Below are 26053 nucleotides of genomic sequence, written 5' to 3'. Positions count from 1 at the left end.
TAAAGGGACCTAGATCTTCCCTTTTGTCAATGAATGAAAATCTAAAAAATAGCCATTGGTACGTACACGGAATGACGTGGGGAATTCCTACCGCACACAGTTGCCATGTATTGCAGGGTATTTGCTTAGGGGACCTCGGCTCCCTTCAGCCAGTGAGTCCTGGGTCTGAGAATTGGCTCAGGTCTGGAAACTGGATAACGGATGGTAACTTTCTCTTAGGCAGCTCATCTCAGCCTAAAATTTAGTTATTCCTATCTATTAATTATCATGCTAAGCAACTCTTGTTGGCTGTCCACCCACCTTGCCCCTAGAAACACCACAATCTACGAAGCATTTCCATAAAGTCCTTGCAGTCAGACTTTCCTGCTTCCATTGTGACATTGCTGGTTTTAGGGATTTAGTCCTTGTTTCTGTCTTGCTGTCACCTGTCTGACTTTCTGGGACCTTATTATCCCTGTTGCTGCTGTAATATTAGCTCCTAGAGTCAGTCCCCGCCTGCAAAGGGCAGACACACTGAGGTCACTGCTCTGCTCACTTGCTCAGTCCTTATTGCCTGAGAAACAGTTTCCCTTGGAAGGCAGACACCTGGGTTTTTCCAGTTTTATTCTGTGCTAGCACGTCCACTTCCCTGAGCTGTTTCACGTGTTTCTGGTCAATCAGCACGGTGGTTCTGGCATCTCTGCTTCATTTGATGTGTGGCCAGAACTTTCTGTTAGAACAGCTTTGAGATATAAATGAGCCATCTCATTCAACCATTGGAAAGAATTGATTACAACATATTCACAGAGAGGTGTGATCATACACACAATAAATTTTGTAACATTTTTATCCCCCATGCCATTTTTCCATCTCACAAGTGGTGATCTCCTGCCCACCCCACAGCCACCTGTCTCCACAGCACACACAGTGATCTTTGTATCTTCAGAAAAAAAGATCCTATGCTTATGGGTCTCCCTATTCCAACCTGCTGTGAATCTGCATTACATCTGTGGTATAAACTGTCAGTTCGGAGTGGAGCCAGCACTAGGATTACTAGATCTAAGAGCAGAGAGAGGGAGCGGCTGCAGAGAAGACAGAAATCCAGCAAGAATTAAATGAAGATGGGAAACTTTTGGGTCCCTCTTCTTTGCTAATTCTAGAATCTAGTTCCTTAAAAAAGATGGGAGAAAGATGCAAAGAAGAATCAGGCCAGAGCTGCATAATGTTGAGAATTTCCTTCTTGACACCACTGCGATCCTGTGTGCAGGGTTCCGTTGGAATCGTGGGGACAATGACAAGCAAAAATGACTCCTCCTGATGTCAGAGATGGGAGACACCCAGAGCAGAATTAGGCCAGAATTCTACACATGAAAGAGAACATCATAATTTTAAAAATCCTAAAAGGGCAAAATATGAAACACACAAAAAAAGACAGGGGCTGAGGGCTGGACTTTCTCCTGAGCCTAGGGTGACATGGTCACAGGAAGCCCTCGCTGTCAATGTCCTCCAGACAGGACAAGGCCCAGGTGACTTCTGAGTCTCTGTGATCACAGGTCTTGGTGGGACCAGGTTCTACTGAAGTTACAGGGACACAGGAACAGAGAAGATGACCCATCCCAGTAGTGACCCCTTCACAGCCCACAAGGAACTGAGCACTGACTGGGCACAGTTCTGCCACACTCCCTGCTCACAGCCTTCTGTCCGCCCTGCAACAGGCTCAGTACAACAAACACGCAGGTTCTGGAAGGTTCTCAGTGCTTCCATTTATTTCCTCTCAAATTTTAGGAATCTTCACCTTTATTATTTCATCAACAGCTCATGGCAACAATTACAAGAAAAAAATTCACATAGGTTTATTTTCATTAGGAAAGTAAGACATTATTACTCAGTGCAACACAAAATTAAGACAGGGATGGAGACGGCCCAGCCCTGCTTCTGCTGGAAAAGAAAAGTCAACCAGGGAAGAGAACACAGGTCAGGGTGGGGAGGGGTGTGGGGGGCAGGGGTGGGCCAGTCTCCCCACCTCCTCACATTATGCTAATAGGAGCACAGACACATTCAGGTGCAGATGCAGAAACAGGAGTCAGGGGATCTGAAGTCACAAAGTGGGACGTGAACACATCTTGCATCACTCAGTCCCTCACAAGGCAGCTGTCTCACACTGTGAAAGAAAAGAATCATGAACCAATTCAGGTCAGTCATGGAAGTGCTGACATTCTCAACAGCCCCCCACATGCTCAAAGTGTCCCACTCAGAGAATCCCCACACCCAGGGCATCCCCTCTGCCCCAACCCCTCTCCCAGTCTAGGCCCTCCAGGGTCTCACCTCTGGGATCCGTGAGAGACACATCTGAGCCCTGGGCACTGTCACTGCCTGGGGGAGAACAAAACCAGGACGTGGTCAGAACCCACAGTAGAGAAACTAGAGAAGGAACTTTCAGGGGCGTGAGCTCCCCCCATGGCCTCCTGACTCCACCATCACAAGGGTCTCAGGAACCACACTCACGCCATACTTACTTGCAGCCTGAGCGTAGCTTCCTCCTTTTTCACCTGTCAGAAGAAAATATTTTGTGAGAGTCCAGGGAGAAGACTGAGTTGTTAGAGGACCCCCTTGTCCTGGACCACAAAGAACTTTCCAGAACTGTGACCAAAAATCTAGGCCAGGAAAAGGAACATGAAGGAAGGAGATGTTTGGGGACTGGACCAACTACTTTCTTGAGGTCTGTCCTCAATGGGGGTCTATCCATCTGACCTTTGACTGCTGGGAATCTGATCCCCAACTGGAATTAACAAGCTGAAAATTCATCTTTCATTTTCATAAGTGCTTTACAAAGTGTTAGCACTCAGCTCCAGACTGGCAAGCATGTGTCTGTGAATATTACCTCCCAGTAACGAGGCAGCCAAACTTCTACTGGGCTTGACACCCCCCAGGTTAGACAAGAAACATCCAATTCCCCCTCCCTTCCCTACCTGAACGCCTCTTCCTCCAGATCACAACTCCCACCACCACAGCTGCAGTGACCACAAAGAGAACCAGGCCAACAATGATGACCATGATGGGGATGGTGGGCTGAGGAGATGGCTCTGCAAAGAGAAGGGAAGGGACCCTGACCTCAGGCTTGAGTCCTGGCCTTGCTGAAGGTCTTCAGAAGGGCTTCTGTTTACCTGAGAAGAAGCTCCACCCCCGTGTCCCTCCTCACCCCATCTCAGGGTGAGGGGCTCCTCAAGCCCCTCGTGCTGCACGTGGCACGTGTATCTCTGCTCCTCTCCAGGAGGCACCACCAGGGCCGCCCACTTCTGGAAGGTCCCGTCCCCCGCAGGCCTGGTTTCCACGAGCTCCATGTCCTGTGCCTGGTCCTCCCCATCACGCTGCCAGGTCAGTGAGATCTCCGCAGGGTAGAAGCCCAGGGCCCAGCACCTCAGGGTGGCCTTATGGTCAGAGGTGGGGTGATGGGTCACATGGGTCCTTGGAGGGTCTGAGGAAGAAGAATCAGAAAATTCTCACTCTGGGTTACCTCCATGGGCCACTGACGCAGCATCAGGTGACCATCCTGAGACTGGACAGGATGATGGGTTTGAAAAGAAGCACAAACCCGGGACACCAGCCTGCACCTGGATGTCTGGGAGTATCTCCTAGTCCTTGGAATGTTTAAGAATCAGAATGAAAGACAAGACAGGAGGCTCCAGGTCTGAAAGAGGGTGAATGCAGAGTCCTGTTTACAATGGTGGAGGATGAATATCTCACAAAAGCTGGGTCAGGATCCAAACAGGGCCTCGGGCTGAGAACAGGCCTGAGAGAGAAGGTCCTGGTTCACAAGATGGCGGCCGGGGTCAAAGGGCACCGCGGGTCAGTTATTTCAGGGACGGTCTCCCCCTCTTTATCCTAAAGAGCCTGGATTTCCTAACTGTGCTTTAGAGAAGTCGGGCCCCTGGCAAGTCACTCTCCTGTACAGAACGTGGGGACCTGGGCGGACCCCTCCCTCTGCAGCAGGAAGCCGGGGCGGTTTCCCGCGGGGTCCCTCCTCCTCTCCTCGTGGGATCCGAGCTGCAGCCCGAGGGGAGGCCGTGGAGGCCCCGCGGCCCCTCGTACCTGCGCGCTGCAGCGTCTCCTTCCCGTTCTCCAGGTGTCTGCCGAGCCACTCCACACACGTGCCCTCCAGGTAGTTCCTCAGTTGCTCCGCATCACCGGCCGCCTCCCACTTGCGCTGGGTGATCTGAGCCGCCGCGTCCGCCGCGGTCCAGGAGCGCAGGTCCTCGTTCAGGGCGATGTAATCCTTGCCGTCGTAGGCATCCTGGCTGTACCCGCGGAGGAGGCGCCCGTCCGGCCCCACGTCGCAGCCGTACATCCTCTGGACCGTGTGAGACCCTGACCCCGCCCCGCCCCCCACAGTGATTAAACCTAAACTGAAAATGAAACCGGGTCAAAGTTCCCGCCGGCTCTTCCCGGGTCGAGGGCCGGGCGGGTCCCACAATGTCGGGGTGACCCTCGGACCCAGAGACTCGGAGACCCCGGCCCGTCCCTGGGGAGGGGGGTCGTGAGCTGGACCCGGGCTCGCGTCGCTCACCGGCCTCGCTCTGGTTGTAGTAGCCGCGCAGGGTGTTCAGGTCCACTCGGTACGTCTGTGCGTGGCCCTTGGCATTCCGTGTGTTCCGTTCCCAGTACTCCGGCCCCTCCTGCTCCACCCACCGCGCCCGCGGCTCCATCCTCGGATTCGGGGCGTCGCTGTCGAACCGCACGAACTGCGTGTCGTCCACGTAGCCGACTTCCGTGTACCAGGGCTCCCCGCGTTCGGGCCGAGACACCCCAATTTCGAAATATCTCATGGAGTGGTAGCCTGTGGGCGGGGATGGGTGAGACCCGGCCCGACCCTCCCAACCCCTTGGGTCCCGGGTCCGAGGTGATGGGCGGGGAGGAGGGCGCGTCTGAGACGGAAAAGGGGCGGCGGGTGGAGAAGTGTCGGGATCAGATGGGAGAGAAGAGGGGGGCGGGAAGCAAGGGAGCGAGGACCCGGGACCCGGCTGGGGTGATGGGTCTGGGCGGGGGGCGGCGAGGTCGCACCATACCCGGGTTCCTGCCCTCCTGTCCCCGGGCGTGCCCCTCGCTCCTCCCCCGCAGAGGCCGTTCCCTCCCAACCCCGCACTCACCCGCCCAGGTCTCGGTCAGGGCCAGGGCCCCCGAGAGCAGCAGGAGGAGGGTTCGGGGCGTCATGACCCGCCTGCTCGGAGTCTGAGGAGAAGCTGAGTGGAGGCGAGTCTGCGTGTACTTTATAACCGGGAATCACGGTGACGCTGATTGGCTTCTCTAGAAACAGGACACGCAATGGGACTAAGAATTGCGATCGCGTCACAAGTGTCCAGGCAGGAGCGACCAACACAGGTTGTGAGACAGAAAGTGAAACCCGGGGAGTTGGGGAACCCCCAGCACTGAGCGTCGCGCCCGAGACCCCTCCTCGGTGAAACCCGAGAGCCACGCTCTCCTGGGGACCTGGGACTTTGCCCTGATCCCTCCCCTCCTGCACTGAGAGCTCTTTGTCACATCGTCTTACTGAGTCCCGGCCCACGTCTGTGTAAGTTTGTGATTTTCAAAACATTTTGATCAGAATACTTACACAGTCTTACAAATGAGTGAGGACCCCAAGGATAATTTTGTGCATGTGGCTACATTTATCAATGTTTTTCATAGTAGGAATAATAGTTTAAATTTTTGTATTAACTTACTGAGAATAATATTAATAAGCCATGCATTTAATATTTTCAAAATTCCCAAACTAAACACGGTAGTGAGAAGAGTGGATCTTTTTACATTTTTACATTTTCTCAAGTCTCTTTCTAGTCTGTCTCATTAGAAGACCACTGGATTTTCATGTTTGCTGGTGCATTTACTCTTTTTTTGGTTGAAGTCTCACACATATGTAAGAGTAGCATTTTTAAGAACCTTTTCAGATAATTGTGGATGGTCCTCTTTAATACTAAACTAAAACCACACAAGTGGTAGTTTGTCAAAAGTTATTTCCAAAGTGGACCTGAAACATTATCAGTGAATATTTCTTGATCTGTTACATTAAAATTCACAAGCCTAATTTACACACTGAATGTCTCTTGTACTAATGGAAGATTTTAAAAAAGTAATACATTGTTTTACTAAGTTATACAGTGTCATTCAGTCTTTCAAGTAAGTGTTTCATAAAACAGCGTAGTTCAGCTCACACAAATGATTTCACATGGGACACAGTACTTTGAAATGTAGCAGTAGTGCTTGATGTGCATGTCCCTTGTCATCATAGAAGATATTTTTAAAACATGTTTTAAGCATTATGATTTAGAAATGATAATAATTTTAATGCTTCAATTAGGACGTTTTAAAGCAAACCTGTTTTTTTCCTACAGTTGTGAAAATAGTTACTATTGCAGTTTGCTTCCATAATTTCCATTATTTCTAAGCTGTACCTCAAAGTAGATGTCAACATAGTAAAAAGGCAAATAATATCTTAGTAATGCTATGAAAATAGTTTTGACTGGGCATTGATTGAATCTCACCCATAGGAAAGACAGACTAGAGCAAGAATACAGCTGTACCTGGACAGAAGCAGTGGTCGCTGTATTAGCACAGGAAGAGGTTTGGTGCATTGTGAGGGTCACAGTGCTGCCTTATGTGGTCTGTCTTTAGAATCATGTCCTGCTCTTGTCTTGTCTCACTGTATCATGGTCTCAGATGTCCCTGCCTGATGTCGATGTTCTCTGAGATGACTTATGTCAACAGCAGAATAACCTGGCCGAGTGGGGAGCAAAAGCCCCCGCTTCTGACAACACTGAGGTCAATGTAAGTGTCAGACCAATTCCTGTGGTCGGAGGCTGGTTTGTCCTTCTTGAATTCAATATTTTAAAATAACTACACCCCCCCAAAAAAAGAATATTAAAGAACAATTTGGAAAAGAAGAAATGCAAATATTAAACTCATATATTAGTAATAAATAAATGTAAACAAAAATGAAAATGTACAATAAGAAATGGGTATGACTTAAAATCTATCATCTTGGCAAAGATGAAAGTGAATGAGGGGAGGATTGACAGGAACTGAGGGAGAACAGACTGTTGAGAAGACTGATGGGATTGAAAATTGGTACAGAAATCTTAAAGGTCACTTCGCAAAATGTCTCAATAATTTCAATATTTTTACATTGAAACCCAGACATTTCTCTTTCAGAAATTTATCCCAAGAAGATAATCACACATGTTCTCAAAAATAGATAGTCAAGGATGTATCTTGAATTGTGGTTTATAGAAGCAAAGAGTGGGAACAATCCTAATGTTACAATCACTGTCATGATGTTCACTATGAATAGAGGAGCTCTGACTATGTCTCAGGCAGTCATTCCATGTGATTTACGTACAGGGTCAAATTTATGCCTCAAAGCAAACCCATGAGGCACCCAGCCTGTGATCCCTTTGAGCAGACAGGGAAAGGAGACTCAGAGAGGTTAAGGAGCATCTATTTCAAGGCCACCTTCCATCATGATCTGGAGACACTGGAGGAGAGTAACAGGCCCCTGCTGATGGGAGACAGGCTCTGCTGTGCGGGAGAGGGACAGAAATGACCGAGACAGATGCACATCACGGCTGTGCTAATTGCTGTGAGGAAGAGCTCGTGATGCCATGAGAGCAGATAACAGGAGTCCCGGCAGGTCCCCTGCCGCTGTTATCAATGATACCTGAAAGATGTTTCGAAAGAATAAATGGAATATGAAACAAAAACAGAATTCTATACAATTCTATACAATCATAGAATGAAAAAGAGCTCTTGGGAATTAAAAATATGATCATAGAAATGAATAATTCCATAGATGAACTGAAAGATTACAGTCATGCTCCCAGTAAGTAGATGGAAAAGTAATGGCAAGGAGGAGAGAGGACCCGTAAGAATATGTCTGTCAGTCATGACATTTCAACAAATTACAAATACAAGTTTCAAAAATAATGGAGAGTAGGAAATGATAAAAAAAAAAAAGTCTCAAGAAAACTTCTCAGAGTTTACAGACAAAAATTTACATCTTGAACGGCCTACACAAATTCTTAGTGCACTAGAAGAAAACAGACCCACACCAGGGCCCATCACAGTGAAATCTAAGAAAAGACTGGAAAAGAAGAGACTTTGGAAACTATAAGACGCAACGCACCTGGGCCTGGAGGCTAGGAGACATTGAGCAATGCATTCTGAATTTTGAGGAAAAAGTAAGTATTTCCATCAGAGAGTTGTATATCTAGTCAAGATGTGACTCAGTCCTAGGGTAGCCTAAGGCCCTTCAGAGTTACAGTGCTTCACTTTCCATGTTCCCTTCCTCAGGATACTGTTAGGCAAAATGGAAGAAAATGATGGAGAAAATAAACAATAGGGAAGACATGGGATCCAGGCCCCATGGGAGCCAAATAAGGAAAGGAGAGGGCTGCCTGGGAGGAAATGAAGGAGATCCAGGATGTCAGCCCTGCCCAACGTGTGCAGGGACCCCTTCCACACGAGGCAGGACTGAGGGCTGTGGGACAGGTCTGTGCAGAGAGGAAGTTGATAGAATATCAGATGTGCTCAAAGATGTTCACGAACACTAGATTCTGGGGAGAGTTTGGGGATGGTTTAAAATAAGTACAACAAAACTATTATTTATTCCAGGGACAATAAATAATTCATTCAAGGAAATAAAAGTAACCATAGTCTACTAAATGCTCAGTTGTGACTGGCATTTCCATCATCATAATCATACCAATTTTGCACATTGAGCTAGTATAAGTTAAATATTGATACATCTGTAATTATAAATTATAATAGGAGGACAGGGGTGTGTGAAAGAAGAACCAATTAACTAAAGGTGTTATGTAAAACTGAAAAACAAAGAAGGAGTATTATAAGAAGCATGTTGTCTAGAGGCACTGAAGTCACAATTGAGAATCAGCTAAAAGAACTAAATCAGATAGTCTGTGAGATTCAAGAGCTGGGGAGACATGGAAGATTGAGTCATCTGCTTGGATATCAAGTCTTGTAGAAGTATTTTACTTCTTAAAACCATGTGCATATATCCATTTTCTAAAAATAAGAGGACAACCCAGTAGGTGTGAGATGGACTTGGGAATTGCTCTGTAAGGAGAGTCATAGACATGGGGCAGGTGTTGGGAGGAAACTTGGACAAGAGTGGTGGATGTTTATGGGAGTATTTTGTTTTGATTTATTTAGATTTGTTTGATTAATTTTAATAGGAGTTATGACAGCTGTATGCAGGAACGAAGGAGGCAGAAGAGAGTGGGAAACTGCTGACACAGGGGAGGGAGGAGCCACACCCTGTACCCTCCCTGAGGGGCAGCCTTAGCAGGAGGGACCGTCCATCATCACTGGTGGGAAGGTAAGGATACAGGTGCAGATGCAGGAGTGCGGGAGGATGATGATGTCATTACCACCTGAGTCCTCTTTCATTTTCTGAGTGAAAAAAGAAGTCCACCATTAAGGATAGGGACTGGGAGGGAGTGGAGGGGACTGACGAGGGAGGAGGAAGTGAGAGACAGCCCTCTTAGGAGGTGGGAGAGTGAGCTGACTCAGGAAATGGTATCCGGAGAGTGCAGGTGGGGGCCACTGAGATCTGTGCGCATCAACTTAGAAAGTTCCAGCACCTGGGCAGCAGCAGGAAGATGTGTATAAATAAGTAAAAGAAAATGCAACAAAATATCTCCTGTCTGAGGATTACAGTTCTTTTTACTTCGTCATTTTTCATTTTCAACACTTTATAACATGTCTTACAGTGAATATACATTATATCTTATGTAATGCAATACACATACACATCATAATCAGAATTAAAAAGCTTTGTTTATATTTTTAAAAAGTAAAAGCAGGTGGATAGAAGAAGTCAAGGGTGGGGGTTGCGCAGAGCTGGATGTGCCGGGATCCATACGTGGGCTCTGAGCAGTGAACTCACGGAGCCTTTTCTCCTTTTCTCAGGACCATGTTCTCTGTGGAGGCCAAAGAGGGTCCTTCTCTTCTTTTGGGGGTGTGGTCATTTATTAGGACCTTGTCCCCTCTTTGATGCATTTAAGACAGTTTTTGTGTTTTACATGGCTTTTTAAGCTATTTTCAGTGGGGAGAATTGTCCATACAATCCAGCCTATCTTTTTCAGTAATGGAATTTCTGTGGCAGAAGAGCTCAGTCAACAGGTGATGGGTCTGGAGTAGAGGATCAGAATGTGCGTCCTGACACATGAGCTGAAGATACATGTTAAGTACTTTATGAGTGCACGGATTTTAATGTAATATATTTTTGAAAACATTGCACAGAAGAGAATTCAAAAGATACTCAAGAATTTATAAAACGTAAGTAATCATATTGTCTCCACGTTTCGCCAGTCACCCAAGTCCTCTGCTCAAAAACCACTGCACTTAGCAATTTCTCTTTCTCCTCCCAGAAAACTTTATCTATATCTGAATGTATACTGTTACCTCAGTAAAAGAGTGCAGGCCACAGACAGGGAGAAATTATTTGCAAATTCGCATATCTGATATAGGACCTGTTTTAGAATATACATGGAAACACTAAACTCAACATTTTGAAAATAAGTCATTTAAAAATGCAGAAATGTCTGAACAGACACCTCATCAAAGAAGATTTATCAATGTAAATGCATATGAAAAGATGGTCAACATCATATGTTATTAGGATGTGCAAATAAAAACAATGATGTTATCCTATCACACACGTATGAGAACAGCTGGAATCCAGGAACAGGAGATGCCAAGCGCTGAGCAGGATGTGGAGCCGCAGAAGCCTCCCGGCACTGCTGCAGGAACACGAAGCAGCGTAGCCACTGCAGGGACGGGCAGCAGTTTCTCATGAAGCTACACAGAGGCTCACCATCCCCTCTGCGGATCACTCCAGTATTTACAAAACTCATCTGAAAACTCATGTTTTTAGAAAACCTGCACACCAATGTTTACAGCAGAGTGCCCCTCAAGTGTGGGCTGCACATAGTGACTTCCTTCTAAAGACTACAGTATGGAAAGTGGGGAAGGAAAAGGAAAAGTTCACAAAGAGAAACCTGGGACATGTACCTTAGCCAGGTGATGAGGTGAACTTATTGGTGATAATCAAGTGGAGAGCACACACTCTCGATGTGTGGAGAATGTTACTTCATGTCTGTGGTCTTCTCCCCCCAAACCCTTTGCCCCAGTCACTCAAGTCAAATAAGAGAGACAGGCTACAATATCCCTGAGCAGTCCTCTCCACAATATATAGGTTATTGAAAATGAGGGAAGTCTGAGAGGCTGCATGGACTTAATATAATGGGGTGTCTTCAATGGGACCCTGGATCAGAAATAAAGAAAAACTAATGAAATCCAGATAAATCTTGGAGTTTGGTAATAATGTATCAGTGTGCTTCATTAGCTGTGACAAATGTATGGTCGTCATATGAGATGTTCCCACAGGGAAACTGATGGTGAGATATACAGTAACTCTGTACTAACTTTACTACTTTTTGTAAATTTTAAACCTTAGTATAATTTAAAAAAAATTTAGTATCCGCCGGAAACGAAGAGGGAGTGGAAGAAACAATACAGACTTTGAGTTTTCCAGGGTGTTTTCATCAAGGAAAGGAAAGTGTGTTGTGGAGAGAGAAGATGGGAAGCTTAGACACAGGGCAGGGCTGCAGGGCTCTCCTCTTCTCCATCCCCTGCCCCACCCCCCGAGCCTGACCCCAGAGCTACTCAGAAAGCATCCTCATCCCCCACTGCTGTCCAATCTCCAGGTCAGCCTATGACTCATACCACAGCCCCTTCGCTCCCCGGGCTGTGCCTGAATAGGAGAGCGCAGAGCAGCAGCGCCCTCGTGTGGCCACAGGGATGATGACAGGAGACCTGAGCTCCCTTTTGACCTCCTTACCAGGGACCTGCCCAGGGTCTCCTTGGGCTCTCAGCAGTGAGACAAGGCTGTGCATCCAAGGGGGCGACCCACCCACTGATACATTATTACCAAAATGCAAGTTTAGAATCTTAATTATTTCACAAAATACAGGCTTACATAGATGTTTTCCTCCCCATTGAGTTACCAAGGATTTTGACCTCAGGGAGGAGCAGATCTCGAGAACCGTAAAAGCTGAATCCCAGGTCCAAGGTGGACCCCACACACATACTGGATGCCCTCAATCTCCTGGGATAATACCTTGAACCGCAAGTCCCTGTCACCTGTTTCCATTGCTGCTAACAAGGATGTAGGCTCTTGCTCCAGGGAATCAACTCTGGAACCTCCATCCCGAGGATGGTGTGGAAGGGGATGGGGGGGAGATCCCCAGGGTAACAGGGCTCTTTGACAAGTGAGGACAAGGAAGAAATCATGATGTGAAGGAAAAGCCCAGCTGGGCTAACAAGCTAAGTCACAAATCTAAGTGTAACAAGTGTTGGATTACTGATCTGAGTTCTGCTGGGCTAACTCGTAAATCTAAGTTAATAAGTGTTGGTTTGCTGATTCCCTGTTCATGTTTTTTGCTAGCCAGCTGGATTTTCAAAGAGACATATCTGGCCTTGAAATGTTGGTTTGCTGCCTCACTGTCTCTACTTTTGTGATAATGTTGCTAAAGCTGTTCCATGCCTATTGGCCGAATATGCCAAGCTTGTACTTAACTCTATAAAATCTCATGTGCACGTCGTGGAGGTGCTCAGAGCTTAGGAGCAGAAGCCCCTCTGAGCCCGCCGGTGTAATAAATCTGAGTACTCCAACCCTCCGAGTGGTGCTTGTTTCTTGGCTGGCCTGTCATTTCCGTAACAATGACAGTAGGGGATGGAGGCCAACAGGACTGGAGAAGGAAGAAGCAGAGAAGAGAGGGGAGGGGTCAGCTCAGTGGCCACGTGTGCAGGAGGGTTGGGGTCTGTGTCGGGAGAGGCACAGGGGTTCCTGGTCTGGGCACTGGTAGAGGTTCTAGTTTTCACCCTGATGGTCATTACACGGGTGTTAGCTCTATATTTTGATAGTAAACTCTACTTAAGTTTTAGGTATTTTCTGTCCTTACAGGTATGCTGCGACTCAAATACACATGGAAGAAAGGGAAAAGGGTAAAGGAGAGAAGGGAGGTGATGAAAGAAATTCCTCTCTTGCAGAGAAATACCCCTTTTCCTGGTATCCACTTCCCCCTCTGCACACAGGATGCTGAGTGCGGGGAGAATCAAGGGAGAACCTGTCCTCAGCTCACAGCCTGGGCTACTTGGACACCGTCTCTTTATCTGCTAAGACAGTGGGGACCACTGTGCCAAAAAGACTGGCCCCAGGGGCTTTGGAAAAGACCTGCCCAGCTGGTGGCCATGGAGGTCATTCCTGGAGAGCAGAGGACAGGACGTGGGGTGGAGCCTCGAGACCTCAGTGGCTACAAGGAGATCAGCCAGGAGTTTGGGCCCAGGTATTTCCTGAACATTTCCCTAAGAACACGAAAACCATCTGCCCCCTCTCAAGACCTACAGGACCCAGCAGTCCCAACACTGTACCCAAGGACACCAAGCATGGACCCTTCTCCTGTGCAGGCATCAAACTTTCCACTCTTTGAAGCTTCGAGGACTCCCTCGCCTCCTCCCCAGTCCCGAGAGCCCAGGACCCCGGCGTCCTGCCTCTTCTTCCCTTTTGTGGACCTAACAGACAGAGATCTGCTATCTGGATCCCTCAGGCCTGTCTCCAGACACCTCCAGACCCTGAAATTACATGTCCTGTAGTCCTGGATCCAAAGTTAATTTCTGGCCCTGCCTGATGACCGAGGGTTGGGGTCGTGGGTCAAGGGAGGCTCCCCAGGGCCCCACAGTTTGCAGCTCAGCCCCACCTCCAGCTGAGCAGAATCAGGTGATTTTAGACAAAAGACTGTGACCTGGAGGAGACACATCAGCCTTATGAAGGAGGAAAAAGCTGCCTCAGTCTCTCCCCTTCCATCCACAACCAGTGAACAAACACAACACAACAAAGGTGACTCTGCCCACCACACTAGGACTCCAGAGAATTCCACACAATGTACATGTAGAGGTGGGTGGTCTGGAACCCATGGAGGAGGCAGAACCCAGGGAACAGCAGAGGCAGAGCCTCCGATCCTGGTCCCCAGCTGTGGCCATTGAGCTGGAAGCCCTAGGACACCCATTGTAGCAGGGAGGTGATCACAGGAATCCAGCCTTTCAGCCACAGCAGTGCCCAGGGCCCCAGGTACCTAGGCAGCCAATGGAGTGGGTCCTGGGACCCCAACCCACCAGCTACTGAGAAACCCGTGACTTCAGCGTCCCAACACCCCACTCGCAGCAACAGAGAACCTTACAACACAGGACAAGGCATAAGTGCCTGCAGGACCCCAAATCCCCCATCCCCTTCTTCCCTGTAGCAGTGACACCGGGGAATTAGGGGCTCCCAGACATGAGGGAAGAGCCCACTATCCCTGTTCACCAGGCAGCGACGGCAGCGACACTCTCTGTAAGAAGGCTCCAACGACCCTGGAGGCACATGAAGCAATAAAGAGGGCACGGGACCACATTTCTCGCAGAGGTGATGGAGGGTGGAAAGTGCCAACTCTCAAACAAAAGGTAACACTAGAGAACCCAAAACCCATGTTGTAGTGCCACCTACTGGACAAGAGAAGGAAAGGCCTCTATTTTCTAATTTGTTGAATTGTTGGAATCAAGCTGAAATGTGTTCCCTGCTTCAAATGGCTTGGCAAAGGAACAAGACATCAAGCACTGTGAAGAACCACAGTAACACTGTACCACAAAAAGCAAACGACAATTCTCCAGAAGTCACACTTAAAGTCGTGGATTATTGCAATATAATCGATAGAGAATTCAAAATTGCTGTCATGAAGACATTCAACAAACTACAAGAAAACTCAGAAAGGCAATATAAGAGCTCAGGAATAAAATTAATGAATAGGGGCAGGGTCTGGGGAAGGGGCGGCAGGCACCATGTCTGGCCGGGAAGGTGGCAAGAAGAAGCCCCTGAAGCAGCCCAAGAAGCAGGCCAAGGAGATGGACGAGGAAGATATGGCATTCAAGCAGAAGCAGAAAGAGGAGCAGAAGAAACTCGAGGAGCTAAAAGCGAAGGCTGCGGGGAAGGGTCCCCTGGCCACAGGTGGAATTAAGAAATCTGGCAAAAAGTAAGCTGTTCCTTGTGCCTGAGGCAATGATGATCCTTAATTCCATTCCTGTTTTAACATCTGGATTCCCTGCCATAACATCTGTTGCCACCTGTAGCTAGAATGAAGTGTTGTCTTGGAACCTATTGTACATTTAAGAATAAACTTTTGTAAAAAAAAAAATCAAACAGTGGCTAATCTTCTCTTCAGTTCATCTCAATCATTTCTACCTTAGCTGTGAAATCAGCATAAACCCAGCCCAGAATCCTGTCAAAATGTGTTCTTGTCTTTTTTCCATCCTGAATTCTGTACCACCTGGAATTAAACCAACTTGTTTGAAATGGCAAAAAAAAAAAAAAAAAAAAAAAGGATAGGAGGAATACTTTGATAAGAGATTGAAATGCTAAAAAACGATGAACGCCATAAACAAAATGAAAAGACAAACTACTGAGTGGGAGAAAATATTTCCAAAAGGATGCAACTGACCAGGGCTTAATTTCCAATGTATACAGAAGGCTCATACACCCCAATATCAAAAAACAAACAACCCAATCAAAAAATGAACAGAAGACTTAAATAGACATTTCTCCAAGAAGACATACAAATGGCTAACAGGCACATGTAAAGATGTTCCATATTGCTAATTATTAGAGAAATGCAAATCAAAACTACAATGAGGTATCACCTCACACATGTTAGAATGGCCATCATCAAAAAGTCTAAGAATAATAAATGCGGGAGAGGGTGTGGAGGAAAGGGAATCCTCCTACACTGTTGGTGGGAATGTAAATTGGTGCAGCCACTATAGAAAACAATGTGAAGTTTCCTTAAAAAATTAAAAATAGAGTTACCATATGATCCAGCATATATCTGGAAAAGATGAAAACTCTAATTTGAAAAGATACATGCACCCCAACACACATAGCAGCACTATTCACAATAGCCAAGACATGGAAGCAGCCTAAATGTCCATCAACAGAAGAATGGATAAAGATGTGGTGTATACACACACACACGCACACGCACACACACACACACACACACACACACACTAGACTATTACTCAGCCATAAAGAAGGATGAAATATTGCCATTTGCTGCAACATGGGTGGACCTAGAGATTATCATACTAAGTGAAGTAAGTCAGGCAGAGAAAAACAAATACATGATACTACTTTTGTGTGGAATCTAAAAACAAAAAAAGAAATCAACTTCTTCACAAAACAGAAACAGACTCACAGACATAGAAAACAAACTTATGGTTACCAAAGGGGAAAGGTTTGAGGGGAAAGGATGAATTAGGAGTTTGAGATTAGCAGATACTCACTACTATATATAACATAGATAAACAGCAAGGACTGCCTGTATAGCACAAGAAACTATATTCAGTATCTTATAATAGCCTATAATGGAAAAGAATCTGAAAGAGTATATATGTATGTATGTGTGTATATATATATATATATACAACTGAATCACTTTGCTATATATGTGAAGCTAACACAATATTGTATATTAACTATACTTCAATTATATGTGTGTGTGTGTGTTTGTGTGGGTGTGTGTGTGTGTGCGTGCATGTATTTGGTCTTTGTCCTCATTTCTGGCACACAGTTCCTAAAACCTTTAGACTCCCCTAAGTGATGAGAGCCACAAAGGTGTGTTTTGCTATGTTAAAAGTTGACTTTTGGACCGGGAGAACCAACCATGTTAATAGAAAGTTGGAACTTTCAGTCCCACCCCATCCCCCATGTCCTGGGAGCTGAGAGAGGCTGAAGGTTTAATCAGTTGCAATGGCCAATGACTTAATCAATTGTGCCTATGTAATGAAACCTCCATAAAAACCCAAAATGATGGGGTTCAGAGAGCTTCCGCATTGATGAAGACATGGAGATTTGGGGAGAATGATGCAATCTGAGAGGACATCCGCCAAGTCCTTCCCTCATACCTTACTTGCCCTGTGCATCTCCTCCATCTGGCTGGTCATCAGTTATGTCCAGTAACCTAGTAAGTAAAACGTTTCTTGGAGTTCTGTGAGCTGCTCTAGCAAATTAATTGAACCCAAGTTGGGGAACATTAGAACATCCAATTTATAGACAATCAGAAACATAGGTAACAACCTGGACTTGCGATTGGCATATTAGGAAGGGGGACAGTCTTGCAAGACAGAGCATCTAGCCTGTGGGATCTGATACTATCTCTAGTAGATAGAATCCAAATTGAGTTAATGGGGATGTGGGGAAAATCTCCACACATTGGAATTTGGTGATCACAATACTGTGTAAAGAACAGTGGGAGGAAAAGCCTGAGTTTTGCTTGAGATCTTCTATCTCCTGCAACACAGAGTGGTCAGCCTGGGAGAGATGGGAGAACTCCCGAAAAGAGAAAAGAAACAACAATTTTACCCACTGTAATGCGAAACCTTCGCCTATGGAGCTGAAATAGACACTTTGATTTCGCCCCTCCCTTCCTACAGTTTTAGACAAAGTTTCACTAAATAATTGGTGTTGACCTGTGTGAATATGCCTCTTTCATTACATCTTGAAGATCTTGCGTTTTTTTCACAAATGGAAGGTTTGTGCCAACCCTGCGTTGAGCAAGTCTATTGGTGCTACTTTCCCAACAGCATCTGCTCACTTCATGTCTCTGTGTCACATTTTGGTAATTCTCACACTATTACAAACTTTTTCATTATTATTAGATTTGTTATGCTGATCTGTGGTCAGTGGTCTTTGATGTTATTGTAATTGTTTTGGGGCCACATGAACCACTCCCATATAAGACAGCAAACTTAATGGATAAATGATGTGTCTGTTCTGACTACTCCACCGATTAGCTATTCCCCTGTCTCTCTCCCTCTCCTCAGGCCTCCCTATTCCTTGAGACACAACAACATTGACTTTAGGGCAATTAATAACCCTATAATGACCTCTAAGTGGTCAAGTGAAAGGAAGAGTTGTACGTGTCACTTTAAATCAAAAGCTAGAAATTATTAAGCTCAGTCAGGAAGGCATGTCAAAAGCCAAGATAGGCTGAAAGCTGGGCCTCTTGTGCCAAACAGTTAGCCAAGTTGTGAAAGCAAAGGAAAATTCTTGAAGGAAATTAACAGTGAACCACAAATGATAAGAAAACGAAACCACCTTTCTGCTGGTATGGAGAAGGTTGGCGTGGTCCGGAGAGAACAGCTGCAACATTCCCTTCAGCCAAATTCTAAACCACAGCGAGGCCCTAACTCTCTTAAATTCTATGAAGGCTGAGAGAGGTGAGGAAGCTGCAGGAGAAAAATTTGAAGCTAGCAGAGGGTGGTTGACAAAGTTTAAGGAAAGAAGCCGTCTCTGTAACATAAAGTGCAAGGTGAGGCAGCAAGTGCTGATGTAAAAACTGCAGGTTACCCAGATCTAGCTAAGGTAATCCGTAAAGGTGGCTGCACTAAACAACAGATTTTCAATGTAGACGAAATAGCCTTATATTGGAAAAAGCTGCCATCTAGAACTTTCATAGCTAGAGAGGAGAAGCCAATGCCTGATTCAAAGCGTCAAAGGACATGCTGGCTCTCTTGTTAAGGGCTAATGCAGCTGGCGACTTTAAGTTGAAATCAATGCTCATTTACCATTCAGAAAAATCCTAGGGCCCTTAAGATGTATGCTAACTCCATTCTGCCTGTGCTCTATAAATGGAACAACAAAGCCTAGATGACAGCTTTTCTGTTTACAACATGGTGGACTCAATATTTTCAGCCCAATATTGAGACCTACTTCTCAGAAGAAAAGAGTCCTTTCAAAATATTACTGCTCACTGACAATGTGCCTGGTCACCCAAGAGCTCTCATGGAGATGGACAATGAGAGCTTCCCTCCTCTCCTGCTTTCCTTGTTTGCTCATGGACCAATGACATGGTCTTAGGTACTTTGGGTCATGCTAATAAGGGCATCATCCCAGGGACAGCAGAGGAGGAAAGGTCATAGGATCCTGGATGCCTGGACAACCTCGTGATGCAGAGTCACCAACCAGCCCTGGAACTGCCTCCCTGTCATGGAGACACAGACAAGTTTCCATCCTGCTAGACCACTGTTATTTGCCTTTCTGCTGCACACGCTGAGTTAATACATATGGAGAGAATAGGACTTCCCAGGGGCATGTGGCCGTGGTGGAGATGAGCAGAGATTTATTTATGGTATTCACCTCTGTGGGCTCCTAGGAGATTATTCTAAGTTGGAGAAGAGAGCTGGGCCAGAGGAGGCAGACAGGGACATTGGAGACTGTTACCCTCCTCATCTTTCTAGCCATGGGGCTTCCCTGGGGGAGTGTTTGGCTCACCAGGTATTAGATTTGGGAGTCTTTGTTTCTTCACTTGTTGTCCTCTTTGCAGAACACAGGAGTGTTTGTCCTAGCCAGGAGCAGAAACTGGTTTGAACAGCTGATTTTTGGATAGCTGACCTCAGGTCCCTCATAGCCTGTGCCCTGGTGATCATAAAATTCTATCACTTCACTGTATTCTGTTTATTATAAGTGAGTCACTAGGTCCAGCTTATGCTCCAAGGGTGGGGATTACACAAGTGCATGAACACCGTGATCTGGGGATCACATCTCAGAAGTGTGCTTATTGTAAAGCGGACTTTGGCAACCACCTAAATGTGTGGCATCTCACAGGGCTGCAGCCAAGAATGCAGAGATCAGTGGTATATACAAAACTCAGGTCAAAGGGATTTTGCGCTCAACCCACTGGAATATAGGTCATAATTAAGATCCCAGAAAAGTGGCCCAGTCTTCTAGGCAATTTGGGGCTTGGAAGAGGCAAGAAGCTATGTAGAAATATAAAGAAAAGCCAATGAAAAGAAACCCAACAGTTCTAATAGTTAATGTTCTCACTATTTCTCTTATGGATCTGAGAATTTACAGAAGTCTTTGTGTTCAATAGTTACATGATTTAATAATCAGCACAGCCTTAAATAACTTAGGAAATATAATGGACTGAGGGATAAGGAAATCACATGACCCAGGCCTGACCAATCAGGTTACCACATTGTACCACATCCACTTAGCAACAGGGACTGGTCCAATGGTAATTTTTCTTTTTCAGTACTTTATAAATGGACGCTGTGAGAAAGATGTTTCTCTTTCTGCTTAAGTTGTTAAAGTGGGTAATGTGAGGGGATTAGAAATCACATTGGCTGTTTCCCCCAGGAACAGAGAAAGAGAAGAGAGATTGAGATCTGATGACTAGTTTGAGTCCCTGGATCCAATCACGTTTCAAATTAGACTCACTCCTTGCCTTCCCAGGGAAATCAACATGTTATGTTAATCTCTTCTGCTAAAGCTAGATTGACATGAGTTTTGTTAACTTGCAACTGAGTCCTGTCACAATAATGTAGACTTTACTGTGATGCTGGACCTCAGTTGCTCCCTTGAGGATGTGAGCTCCTCATGGCTGTCATCACTGACAGGCCAAAAGTACAGGGAGAAGGGAAGAGATAGAGAAGGAAAAAGATGGGGACACTGAGTTATTGACACCTTCTGAAAAACATGAGGCAGCTTCCTCCAGCTGTAACCATTCCTGTGGGTCTATACTCCTCTGAGTGTGGTCCTCTCAAGACAAAAAGCCAACAAACAAAAATCCCTTCTTCTTAAAATACATCTCATTTCCTGCTGGTAGCAAGAAAACCTCCTGTCTTGCAGTGACATCCTTGTTCACAGATGTTAAGCAGCCTGATGCTTAGGCTGGAAATGCTGCTGGGTTTCCCTTTGTTACATCAGGATTGGGGTTAGTCTATGGTGTAGCTGGGGTCAGAACAGTCCTGGAGAAGCCCTTCAATATGTAAACCAAATGTCACCCAAAGGCGCACAGGCGCAGCACCACGGTGCCACATGGTGCCTTTATGAACGAGATTTAGTCAGGAGAATTCATAAGCAGAGAAGTGTCAGAACACAACTGATTCCACGTTGTCACTGTCCCATGGAAGGGTACACTTGGGCTGGTGCAGTATATTCCCATGGCCAGTGTCCGGGCGTGAGGATGCTCCCAAATGCTCTGCGTATTTACCGGGACAGCCAGGCAGAAACATCTTTGCTACCACGACACAACAGTAGGTCTGGTTGGAAGAAGTGATCCGGTTAAAAGTGGGAGCCTCTGGAGCTCAGGGCCCGGCATTGACCTGTTTTTTCCAAAAGTCAGTTCATATCTGCTGACCCAGCTCTCCTCTCTAACAAAGCTGGAGGGAACGTGCCTTGAGGGCAGCTAGCTCCAGGTCTCAGCTGATTTTCCAGTCTCACTGCAGCCGCTCACCAGGCTCCCCAGCACCTGCGAAGATCCTCTCAAACATTTCCAAGGGTAGGACAGGGTTATTTCCGATATTACCTTTACATTTTTTACTCTCTTCTGGATATTGCTACAACTTATTGGTGTTTTTCTGGCTGCTACTTTGCTATGTCATTTTGCTACACTAAACAAGTGTAACAATTTATTTAATCCCTTTTCTGTAAATACTTTTTTCCCCCTTTCTGTTAATAGCTTCCAACGCGGCTTTTGTCCTTTGTTTCCTACTAAATAGTGGGTCCTTTAACATTTTCCTGGCCATATACTTTGACATTACTTTATGTTACTTAATGCTGTAGCACTTTGTGTTACTGAACACTCTCACTGCAGTATTTTAAAAATCAATCCTGTTAAAACTTTAATCTCAACTCTGATATAACAATACAAAGCTCAGTTTCTCTTCTCTCTCAAGTGAGTCAGTGCTCTGACCCTGGCTATTGGTGTCAGAATATACATTTATTATGGTAAATTGATGTTATAACAAATAAACCTCCAAATTTCTGTGACTCCACAAAATAGAAGGTTACTTTTGCCTGTAAGCTGCCCGGTGTGTTTCTAACTGAGCAGTGTGTTGGTGGGGGAGGTTGGGACACAGCACTGTCTGCTCCAGGCAGTCACTCAGGGACTCAGGCTGACACCGTTGGTACCATGTTCATTACATGATCATTTTCCTTCAGAAGAAGGGAGATTACAGCACATAGAAGAGCATGCGCATGGATTTTTTCTTATTGATTTGTAAGTAGATATTTAGATAATACTCTTTCACATATTTTTTAAGACTTTATTTCTGTAGAATAGTTTTAGGTTCACAGCAAAACTGAGGGGAATCTACAGACATTTCCTTCACACTGCCTGCCCTCAAACATGCACAGCAGCCCTTATTATCAATGCTCCCTGCAGAGTGGTACATTTGTTACAATTGATGAGCCTACAATGACATATCACGATCACCCAAAGTCCATAGTTTATAATATGGTTCAGTCTTGGAAGTCTACATTCTATGGGTTTGGACAAATGTATCATGACATGTGTCCATCATTATAGTATCACACAGAGTATTTTCACTGCCCTAAAAATCCTCTATGTTCTGCCTACTCATTCCTCTCCTCACCCATCAACCCCTGGCAACACGTCTTTTTACTGTCTCCATAGTTTTGCCTTTTCTGAAATGTCATATGCTTGGAATCATACAGCATATAGGCTTTTCAGATTGGTTTCTTTCACCTAATAATATGCATTTAAGGTTCCTCCGTGTCTTTTCAAGGCTTGCTAGTTTATTTTTTGGGGGCACTAAATAATATTCCATTGTCTGCTTATACCACAGTTTATTTATCCATTCACCTACTGAAGGACTTCTTGGTTGCTTCTAAGTATTGGCAGTTATGAATAAAACTATAAGCATCCATGTGCAGATTTTTGTGTAGACATGTTTTTAACTTACCGTGTTATATTCTAGGTGTTTGCAGTTTTGCATTTTACATTTAGATCTGTGGTCCATTTTGATTTGATTTTTGTGAAGGGTGTAAGTTCTATATCTAGATACTTTTTTTTTTGTTTTGCACATAGATGTCCAGTTGTCCCTGCACCACTTTTGAATGACCATCTTTGCTCCATTGTATTGTCTTTGTTCCTTTGTCAAAGATCAGTTCACTACATTTATGTGACTATTTCTGGGCTCTCTATTCTGTTCCATTGAACAGGATATTGAATTATTTGTCTATTCTTTCCCCAATACCACACTGTCTTTATTATTGTAGCTTTATAGTAAGTTCTGAAATTAAGCACTGTCAGGCCACTCAACTTTGTTCTTCCCTTTCAGTGTTGTGTTTGCTGTTCCGGGTCTTTTGCCTCTCCATTTAAAATTTAAGATCAGTTTTTCAATATCTACAAAATAACTTGCTGAGTTTTTGATTGGAATTGCATTAAATCTGTAGTTCAGGTGAGGAAGAATTGACTTGGGGATCTGGATAGCTCTCAGTTCAGGCTGAGACAGCTCAGAGTAAGAGGCTCCAGGTCTCTTGAGTTGGAGAACATGACTTCTGTGTGAGACCGAGTAGCTTGGAAAAGCTAGAGTCAGACCTCCAAACACACTGAGTGTGAGGCAGAGAACAAGGCCTGAGACAAAGTCGCCCGGAGTGCCTATTCTGCTGCGGGGGTCAAAGGGAAATGCTGACCTCAGGGGCTGTCTTCCTCTCCATCCCTGGAGAGACTGGATACCTATTGTCCTGAGGGAAGGGCTGGCCCTCAGAGTCACTCTCTTGGTACAAAATCCTGAACCCTTCAGAGGCCTCTTCCCTCTCCGGAGCCGAGGAGAGGGCGGCATGCTCATTTCCCTCCCGCCTTATGAGAGGCCAGCGGGGGAGATCCAGGAGGGGTTGGGGAGGCCCCATGGCCCCTCGCACTTGTGCGCTGCAGCTCTGCCTTCTCTTTCTCGAGATACTGTGGAGCCTTCCACCAAACCACACGGACCACCAAGCCGGGTGATCTGAGCTGCAGTGTCCACCGAGGTCCAGGAGCTCAGGTCCTAGTTCAGGGCGATGCAGGCGGGGTCTTAGAAGGATTGTTCACACCACAGGAGGAAGTGCCTATCAGGCCCAGGCCCCTGGTCGCAGCCACAAATCACCAGAGTGCTGTGAGACTCTGGCCCCGCCCTTGATATTAGCGACGCCCCTGCACTCATACCCGCCCAGTTAGCCCCACAACACCCCGGGCCCCAAATCCTCTCCCCACGACGCAGATCAGCGGGCGGCGACTGGGGCTGGGCCGCCTGCCGCGAGATGCACCTTTCCCGGCTCCTGCGCCGCAGCGGAGGGTCCCCTGCTCCTCCCCGCTGCGGAGGCCCGCCCAGGTCTTGGTCTCGGGTAGGGGTCCTTGCCCGCCCCCCACCCCCAAAGCAGCAGGAGGAGTGGTTGGGTTCCTAAAGCCCTTACCATTGGAGTCTGAGAAGAGATCTGAGTCCTGGCAGGTCGGTAGAGTAACCTTGAAACCGGAACCACGGAGACGCTGATTGGCTTCTCTAGAAACTGGACACGCAACGGGAGTGAGAACTGGGGTCACGTCATGAGTATCCAGGCAGGAGGTCCCGACACAGGTTGTGAGAGGGAGAAGTGAAACCCCGGGGACACGGGGAATCCCGGGTGGCTTGCCTCCCGCGCCCGGACACCGGTCTCCGGGCCTAAGACCCTGAAAGCCCTGCTCAGAAACCCGGAGCTTCGCCCTGAGCCCTCCTCTCCTCCTGCATGGAGCACCCTTTGTTACCCTGTCTCCCTGAGTCCTGGCCCAGGGGCTGTGTCAGTCAGCAACGTACAAACTTTTGGCTTCGGAATTTCTATACACGCTTACAATTTGGGACCTCAAAGATAATTTCACTTATGTGGGTTATATCTGTTGACACTTACCATATTAGAAATTGAAATCTTAAAAAAATATATTGTTTCAATTATAATATTAATAACCCGTTACGTTCAAAATATATATTTTTATGAAAAAGTACTATTTTCAAAAATAAAACAGTTTAGTGAGAAGTGTTCCCTCTAGATTTTACATTTTTTTCAAGTCTTTTTTCTTGTCTGTCTCATTAGAAAACTGATGGATTTGCATATCTGCTTCTACATTGAATCTTTTTGACTGAAGTATATGAAAAAAAAAATCTAGCCTCACACAAATATGTAGGGGAAATAAAACGTTTTCAGATAATTGTGGTTATTCATCTTTGATGCTACACTAAAACTACACAAGGTTATTTTGCAATTTGGAACTTGAAACTATCACTGAATATTTCCAAATTTTCTGTATAAGAATCCAAAGGTCTATCTTGTGCACTGAATAAATCTTATACTGATGCATGATTTTTAAAAGTAATGCATTGCTTCACCAAACTGTATACATCTTACAGTGTTAACATTTAGTTAAGATTATCAAAAAATCATATTTGTTAATATTACCACAGTTTCCAATAGAATGGTTTGTTAGTACTGGGAACTGTCAAGATTCATTTTCTCATGAGAACTTATATTTTATCACTGGCAATAAATACTGCCAATTAACTAAGTCTAATATGCCAAATAACTCATTCATTATGCCAAATAACTAACTCTAAATCATCATAGTACTTTGTCCTTCATTCTTAAAGTAAAAATGGCATTCTATAAAAAAGAGGCTAGGTCAACTTAGAAAAATTATTTTCCTTGGAACACAGTACTTTAGAACATAGCACAGGTATTTTGTATGTACTTTCCATTTCCTATCAGATATTCTAAAATGTGGACTCAAGAATGATGATTTAATAAAGTTAATAATTTTAATACTACACCCAGGTATTTTTTCAGTGAAACTTGCTTTTTTATTCTCCAATTAAATGGTGGTGAAGAATACAATAACCACTATTGCTGTTTCGTCAAGTAGCCTCTATTCCTGCTAAGTTTTACCTCAGTGCAAATGTCAACACGGTGAAAAAGGTAAGTGAATTCTTGGTAATGTTATGAAAACAGTTTTGATCTCACGGATCCCATGGTAGGGTCTCAGTGACTTCAAGGGTTCCACAGACCACACTTTGAGAACTGCTCTTCTGAGTAAACCAGGGGGACTACAAATTGGCACCCACCTGTTTGCCTCCTCTTCACATCTCGGAAACCCTCTCCCTGAGC

General features: G+C 45.6%; 2 protein-coding genes and 2 long non-coding RNA genes across 8 annotated transcripts; 2 read left to right on the top strand and 2 right to left on the bottom strand.

Moving 5' to 3' along the window:
- Positions 1–1717: 1717 nt before the first annotated feature.
- Positions 1718–5280, bottom strand: LOC105087510 (class I histocompatibility antigen, Gogo-A*0101 alpha chain-like). Of its 2 annotated transcripts, XM_064476278.1 has the most exons (8): positions 5124–5280; positions 4544–4813; positions 4069–4344; positions 3179–3454; positions 2949–3062; positions 2496–2528; positions 2305–2352; positions 1718–2140 (listed from the first exon to the last, which is right to left on the bottom strand). In XM_064476278.1, exons 1-8 carry the CDS (start codon positions 5185–5187, stop codon positions 2136–2138), a joined length of 1086 nt encoding a protein of 361 aa, XP_064332348.1. In that variant the 5' UTR covers positions 5188–5280; the 3' UTR covers positions 1718–2135. The 2 variants fall into 2 exon arrangements, with proteins under 2 accessions (XP_064332348.1, XP_064332347.1); XM_064476277.1 differs by lacking the exon at positions 1718–2140 and having other exon boundaries at positions 2216–2352.
- A 90-nt stretch (positions 5281–5370) lies between these two features.
- LOC105106231 (uncharacterized) lies at positions 5371–12718 on the top strand. Of its 4 annotated transcripts, none has more exons than XR_010376829.1 (4): positions 5371–5545; positions 7183–8207; positions 9222–9364; positions 10134–12718. It is a non-coding gene; the product is annotated as an uncharacterized LOC105106231 (long non-coding RNA). The 4 variants fall into 4 exon arrangements; XR_010376830.1 differs by having other exon boundaries at positions 6691–8207; XR_010376831.1 differs by lacking the exon at positions 5371–5545 and having other exon boundaries at positions 6460–8207; positions 10134–10326; positions 10419–12718.
- Positions 10208–24405, bottom strand: LOC135318461 (uncharacterized). Its single transcript, XR_010376833.1, has 3 exons — positions 24338–24405; positions 17044–23931; positions 10208–10218 (listed from the first exon to the last, which is right to left on the bottom strand). It is a non-coding gene; the product is annotated as an uncharacterized LOC135318461 (long non-coding RNA).
- Positions 14877–15276, top strand: LOC116147756 (translation machinery-associated protein 7). Its single transcript, XM_031435410.2, has one exon. It carries the CDS (start codon positions 14926–14928, stop codon positions 15118–15120), a length of 195 nt encoding a protein of 64 aa, XP_031291270.1. The 5' UTR covers positions 14877–14925; the 3' UTR covers positions 15121–15276.
- Positions 24406–26053: the final 1648 nt, after the last annotated feature.

The sequence above is a fragment of the Camelus dromedarius genome, chromosome 19 (genome assembly GCF_036321535.1).
Source record: "Camelus dromedarius isolate mCamDro1 chromosome 19, mCamDro1.pat, whole genome shotgun sequence".
Taxonomy (NCBI): domain Eukaryota; kingdom Metazoa; phylum Chordata; class Mammalia; order Artiodactyla; family Camelidae; genus Camelus; species Camelus dromedarius.
The sequence above is the reverse complement of the archived record's forward strand: the minus strand, read 5'-3'. Positions and strand labels throughout refer to the sequence as shown.

Coding starts and splice junctions, on each gene's coding strand:
- LOC105087510 (XM_064476277.1), bottom strand. CDS start 5,187: ATGACGCCCCGAACCCTCCTCCTGCTGCTCTCGGGGGCCCTGGCCCTG. Junction 3,455..4,068: donor GGAGACGCTGCAGCGCGCAG/GTACGAGGGGCC, acceptor CTTCTTCCTCAG/ACCCTCCAAGGACCCATGTG. Junction 2,529..2,948: donor CTGGAGGAAGAGGCGTTCAG/GTAGGGAAGGGA, acceptor TTCTTCTGACAG/GTGAAAAAGGAGGAAGCTAC.
- LOC116147756 (XM_031435410.2), top strand. CDS start 14,926: ATGTCTGGCCGGGAAGGTGGCAAGAAGAAGCCCCTGAAGCAGCCCAAG.